The sequence below is a fragment of the Copadichromis virginalis genome, linkage group LG23, assembly GCF_057382275.1.
Source record: "Copadichromis virginalis isolate Kocher_CV1m ecotype Utaka linkage group LG23, C_Virginalis_male_GT1.1, whole genome shotgun sequence".
Taxonomy (NCBI): domain Eukaryota; kingdom Metazoa; phylum Chordata; class Actinopteri; order Cichliformes; family Cichlidae; genus Copadichromis; species Copadichromis virginalis.
In genome coordinates this window covers 30,173,917-30,180,372 of record NC_140639.1, presented here as the reverse complement: position 1 = coordinate 30,180,372, position 6,456 = coordinate 30,173,917, and the positions used below count along the sequence as shown (strand labels likewise).

Genomic DNA, 6,456 nt, shown 5'->3' with positions numbered 1-6,456 from the left:
TCCAGCTATACTAATCGTCAACAACAGGTGTGTTCGGGGAACCGGAATAGCGAGCTCAGAGTTAGCGCGATGATTTGGTCTTGGATGTTTCATTTGATCTTGGATGTAGTAAGCGACGTACGAAGCACAGGGCCCTACTCTGTATGTGATGCTTGTGATTGTTTACTTTGAAGTAGCGGAGTTTGTAGCGAACAATTAGTTAGGTATGTGGATTAATAAAATAGCGAACGAAGTATGGCGTCCCGCTTGCCCTTCACAATAAGAGCATTTTAGCGGATTATAATAGGGGACGCTTTTATTTTGTACAACTACCGGAAGTAGTTCCTGTGTACTGACGGTTGCTTAACCTCGCACTATTGCTATTTAGTTGCATAGTGTGAGCAGTTTGAAGTGTATTATATTTTTCTGATCTTTATATGTGATTATGTTAACTATGTTGTATTATATTTATATTTGAGTATTTGACTTGTCTATTCTCTTTATTTATCGTTATTTCCCTTGTTTATTTCCTTTGTAGGAAACCACACACATAGACACACACTTGTGTACACCCGCTGTGTTTACAGCCCCAGAAATTGAGTGGTGACAATAAAGTCCCTCAAACGGAACCTCAATCTCCCTTCTTCTTTCATACTCTGGGACAATGGACTACTTGCACTAACACTTCCGCGTTCTATGTAGTCCTGCTCCAGTGCTTCCGGTGCGGTTAAACCATGGCGACGTTCTACACTCGATGCCTACAAGAGCTCCCAAAATTGAACATCACTGATGTTCATCGGATTTGCAGAGTGACGACTACCCCCGCCAGCAAATTAGATAAAGGATTTAAGTTATATGCTGCATCTTATATACACAACTACGAAGGTAAGAAAACGTAAATTAACCGACAAAGAAACGCTAGCTAACGTCAAATGCAAACACTACGTTACTCCGCTATGTCCTTCATTTGATGTCAGTTCTCTACATTACATGTTTTCTTAAACGGTGTTTTATGTCGTCCTAAACTATAGTTGAGGTTTTCTTAACTAATGTCACTTTTGTTGTTAGACACTGTTATATTAGCGTTAGGTAGTTGGCTAACTATGGAGGTAGTTAACTACCTAATGCTACTCTTGCTAAGTGTAAAATATATATGTTTAAGACATGCTGAAATGAGTAATACAGAAATAATGCTAATGGTACTTGTATCTTTATTCAGTGTCCAATAAAGACAGGTTGTCAGGGGAGGTCGGTGTGAGAGCCCTGTGCTACAGGTCGATGAGGAAGAGTGAGGCACCACACAGACTAAGTGTAGGCAGGAAGCTGTGTAAAGTTGTTAATCCCCGTTCTGTGGGGTTCAGTTCATTTAAGCATTAGTTAAGTTCATTCCTAAAGGCCCATCAACTTGAATGTTTTCCTTGTCTCCCTGCTTTATCACTCCTAATTTGACTAGTCAGATAGTTAAATCAACGTGTGTTTGGGTGATCAGAAACATTTGACAACAAGTTAATACTGCAAATATACACAATCTAAGTTATTACAGTTATCAAGCATGGTTAAGTTGTTTTAATAGGGAGAGAAGGAAACACTAAGCATTCAGGAGGGTACGTAACCATAACACTGAACTATGTTCCTGTTCAGCTCTTCCATGAAGATGTTACATTTTTAATTTTCGTTCTTTCTTCTTAGATTAAGCTTCTGGATTCATCGCCGGTGATACTGACACATAGCCAGTGCTCCTGTGTGGCAGGCGCTGTTATGTGCAATCACACAGTGGCACTGCTCTTCCAAACAGCACACTACTCACAACTCAGAGTGCCGGTTGTCCCCCCTGTGCATAGCTGCACGGAATCTGAACAGCAATGGCACAAGCCACGGACAGTGGTAATTTAAATGAGGTTAAAGTTTTTGAATTAGTCCATGTTTACATATGAACAGCAACACCATCCATAGTAAATGTGTCTTCTGTTAGGGTGTGAGGCCAGGACCCATCAACTCCATGATCTTCACTAAGCCAGTACCAAATAGGATGGCCCAGACTGGAGTACGGTAATTACATTTGTAAAATTTGGTTTCATGTGTTACAAATGTATGTTGCTATTTTTTTCATACATACATGTGTCAGAATAGGTATTAATTTACATACAACATTACACTTTCTGAAGACGGCTAACTCAGTCATGTACATATACATCCCAGTCTCTAACTTATGCACCACTGTTTTACACCTTTTAGTTTTTAGTTTAGTTGTTGTTCAGTATAATAACCTTCTCCCTTACATTATTGTCATTGATGTTTTCTTTAGGAGTGGCTTCTACAGAGGCATGGTGGGTCCGTTACCAGATCCCTGCTTGTTCAGAATAACGGAGGCATATGCAAAATTTAATATTGAGGACAGGCCACTTGTGACCACAATGAACATGAGACCTGACAAGCCCCTTGTGGAAAGTGCCTTTGGGCTGGTGCAGGAGGGCAGTGTTCTGTCATATCAGCAGCCGGTTTTGACAGCCCGGTACATCACACTACACCGCGATGCACCACCAACACCGCACTTGCCTCTGGAGGGGTATGACATCTTGCCATCAGATTGTGTGTTTGTGTGCTCAGAAGAAGAGCTTCTGCATCTGAAAAGCTTGTCTGTAACTCTGGAAATGGCTCACAAAATAGAGGAAGCTACACGTGAGCAAAGCTCTTCGTCTGAGTGGCATCAGCTCCGCAGGCCCAGAGTGACTGCCTCTAGGTTTCGGGAGGTGTGTCACGTCAGAGGCCAGAGCTCGGCCGAGTCACTAGCAGAGCGTATATTGAAGGGAACAAGGCAGACAGCAGACATGAGGAGAGGAACTGAGATGGAGCCTGCAATAGCAGCAGAGTATAGTAGGCTAATGAATGTTAACTACTCACCCTGTGGTCTGGTCATTCACCCCATTGCCCCCTGGCTTGCTGCATCTCCTGATGGTGTTGTTTTTGACCCCAATGAATACCCCCAGTTTGGCTTCGTCGAATTCAAATGTCCCAATGTACAAAACTTTATTGACTGCAAATATGTGCAGATGGAATGTGGTACCCCTAAACTAAAAAAGAGCCACGCATATTACTGGCAAGTGCAAGGACAACTGCTCATCAGTGGGATGCAGTGGTGTGACTTTGTTGTGTGGGCACAAGAGGACTACCTAGTGCAAAGAATATACATGGATATAGATGTGCACAATGCAATCAGAGAAAAGGCAGACTATTTCTTTTTTTACATATATATGCCAAGATACCTGTGTTTGAAAAAATGAACAGTGAAAACAGCAAAAAGAAAAACAGATCCTTCAGGCTGGCTGGAACAAAATAACTGATGTTTTATTTTCAATATATTTCATGAATTCTTTTGTTGTTACATGTTACTTTTATGTGACATCAATAAACTGTTATTTAAGCAATGGCATCAATTTAATTTTTAAAAACACACATTAAAACGTTGAATTTGTGCAGAACTTATTTACATGGTAAGTATTTAAAACTCCATGCCTAGCATACTGATATACATTTAGACAATAACTGAACTGTAGAAAATGACAAATGGTATTTTTGATGTTACAAAAGTTCAATGTCACTTATGGTTTTAAAACGATTTAGTGATTTACTTTATAATTTTGATAAATAGTTTTGTTGAATCTGAATAGTAATAATAGTAGTATAATTAAACAGTATTATTAACATTAAACATTTGCAATGAATTTGAATTATCAATAACTGAAACTCAACTATCGGCACTCAAGTACCAGTTCTGTAATCAAGTATTGTCAGCTGAGAAGGAAGAAATTCAACTGTAGTGGCCTCAGCTGCAGGTCATTTTCCATAAGTTACTGGCACTGGCACTGGTGTCTTGGGAAAAATCCATCTTGTCTCACTTAACCCATTTTTTAACTAATGCTGTGTTCTGGTAATTTGACAGCATACATGCCACTGCAAACAGTTGGTTGATATTATAAACATGTGACATGGTAATGATGCTATCAAAAAGTTTGTTCTGTTTGATCCTCCTAATGACTCGCTCCACATGTACCCTGAGTCTGGCTATGGCCTGCGTCTCCTTAACCTGGTATGCTGGCATCTGCTTCTGCTTAGATAGAAAAGGTGGGCAGTACACTTTGCATTTACAACAATCAGTGATTAGGAAGCCCTTATCTACCATCACTGCCATGTCTTCAGTCAACTTCTCAGCAATGCCTGATTGTTTGAATAGTTCCTTGTCACTAACCGAACCAGCATACAGATTAGAGATGAATGTCACTGGACCATGTGGAGCTATGCCAACCAGGGCTTTCATCGTACAGTGGGATTTGTACGAAGAGTACATTTCACTTTGGAGAAGTGGTGAGGATGGTGTCTGACACCTCAGCTCTGTACAGTCAAGGATCATCTGGGTGTCTGAGAAATCTTTGAATTCCTCAGGGAGGTAAGCTTGCACTTCTTCACGTGTAAGCCAGATGCACTGAGACCCCAGTGCAGTGGCAAGAAAATTTGTCCATGTTGCAATAATGCGGCTCACTGTGGACTGGTGTATGTTAAATCGGTGTGCCAGGTCCCTCTCCTTCAAACCAACTGACAGGAAAACCAGGAAAAGAAAAAACTCATCAATTGGCTGTAGCAGCTGCCTCTGGAAGGTGAAAACAAAAGGGAAAATGTTACTCCTTAAGCTATGAACTAGTAAAATTATTCTTTTCTTGGCTAAATGTTTTGTAATGGTTAGGCATACCATACTGTACCATGGGGTAAACAATGAGGTGCTGTAGTGCACAGGTGTATGTATGTAAAGGATACTGAGTCTAGCATACATACACCTGTGTATGTATGCTACTGTACATAAAGTAATGTTATTGTACATAAATACAATAACATTACACCTCTAGTTCTAACTACCAACAAACCCATAACCTACTGTTGATGTGCGTGCAGGTGTCAACACTTCTTCGTTCCGATTGGCAGCTGACTTGGCTCTTGAAACCCGGATCATTTTATAGATGCAAGGCTCAATCAAAACCCAGAATGCCATCAAATGATCATAGCTTGGAAATCTATTCACGAGAGAGACATACATCATGTCAATCATTAATTAACATTACACACTGACATAAAAATAATGTGAACTGTGACAAATATGCTAATGGAATGCTGTATAATATAGTCTGATTAAGAGTATTTGGTGTTGTATTTTACCTGTAGCATTAGGATATTGTTTAAATACTAAAGCATCTACATAAAACATACAATCAGCAGAAAAAAAGTAAATTTCTATTTTGTTTTCATTAAGACTGGAAAAACTTTCTAAATTTAACTGATGGTGACCTTGGTATATTTTAAACAGTTAGCTTGAATAGAACTTAGATGTACCTGGTATAGAATCGGATGTCAGTGTCGGAGCCAGCAAAACGCTGTAACCCAAATTCTCGCTGGACACGTAACTCCTGTATTTCCTTCCTCAGAGTCTCCACGTCTTCGGACAGGTCTTCTGCAGCTGATGCAGATATGTCCAATGCAGATGGCTCAGGGACTGAGCAGTAGTCATGATCTCTTGTAAGACTGTGCTCTTCTTGATCGTCAGGAGGAACTAGTTCAGGGCGTCGCTCCGTTCTCTCCCAAACACTACGCCGCGGTGGTTCAACTTTATAGCCATTCCACTCAAAAAGTGTTGGTACAGCACCTTTAATAAGCTGCCTTCGACCATCGAGGGTTGTTGGCTCTATGAGTTGATCACTGGCAAAGTGTCTGCAGCAGACCCTGGTGTGAGAGGTAATCGTGAAATGATCCCGGCGTATATTTACCAGCCATTGTCTTCTCAAGTCGGAATGGGTCGGAAAGGCATGAAAACTTAGTATGCCGTTAAATTTGGCTGAAGCTGAACAAAGTGGGACACAGCAATGCTCGGAGTATTTCTTCTCCTGTTTTTGAAAATGTTCTGTTTTAAATACTTTCCTTTTTATACTCATTCTGAAGCGACATTAGCATAGCTACCGATAGATAAGCAAACGTACCGGAAACGCACAAGCGGTACTATTTGGAAACGGAAATACGTCACATGCCCTAGTGCAAGTAGTCTATTTGGCCTTAAGTGGTGTTCTGGCCAACACACCGGGGTGACCGTAGTGCTCAAAGACTGAATCAGTGCCACAGCCGTGCCTATCTTTGATATCTCCACTACAGTTATATTTATTTAACCCTTGTATGGTGTTCGGGTCTGTGAGACCCGTTTTCAGTTTTTCTCAAAAGAAAAATTAAACAATTAATTATTTTTTCAACCTGAAATTCATTAGCTTTGGCTTATTTTCTGTGAAGAACATAAATCCGAACCAATTTTCAATGACCTTATACTGTACCTCCCCCCACGCATTTACATTACATACAAGGTGTTCGGGTCCACTGGACCCAGGTCTAATAAAAGTGTTGAAAGTGTAGGTCCTGTGTTCCCATACTCTGTCTTCCTCCTTTCTG

The 6,456-nt window shown here is 40.6% G+C and overlaps 2 protein-coding genes across 3 annotated transcripts; one reads left to right on the top strand and one right to left on the bottom strand.

The window, feature by feature from the left end:
• The first annotated feature begins 661 nt into the window (after positions 1–661).
• On the top strand, positions 662–3,404 carry LOC146681346 (uncharacterized). Of its 2 annotated transcripts, XM_085448926.1 has the most exons (5): positions 662–864; positions 1,199–1,290; positions 1,669–1,863; positions 1,952–2,028; positions 2,285–3,404. In XM_085448926.1, the coding sequence occupies exons 1-5, from the start codon at positions 714–716 to the stop codon at positions 3,258–3,260; spliced, it is 1,491 nt and encodes a 496-aa protein (XP_085305052.1). In that variant the 5' UTR covers positions 662–713; the 3' UTR covers positions 3,261–3,404. The 2 variants fall into 2 exon arrangements, with proteins under 2 accessions (XP_085305052.1, XP_085305054.1); XM_085448928.1 differs by lacking the exon at positions 1,199–1,290 and having other exon boundaries at positions 772–864.
• On the bottom strand, positions 3,304–6,083 carry LOC146681345 (uncharacterized). The gene is made up of 3 exons (XM_085448929.1): positions 5,359–6,083; positions 4,907–5,042; positions 3,304–4,624 (listed from the first exon to the last, which is right to left on the bottom strand). Exons 1-3 carry the CDS (start codon positions 5,952–5,954, stop codon positions 3,872–3,874), a joined length of 1,485 nt encoding a protein of 494 aa, XP_085305055.1. The 5' UTR covers positions 5,955–6,083; the 3' UTR covers positions 3,304–3,871.
• Positions 6,084–6,456: the final 373 nt, after the last annotated feature.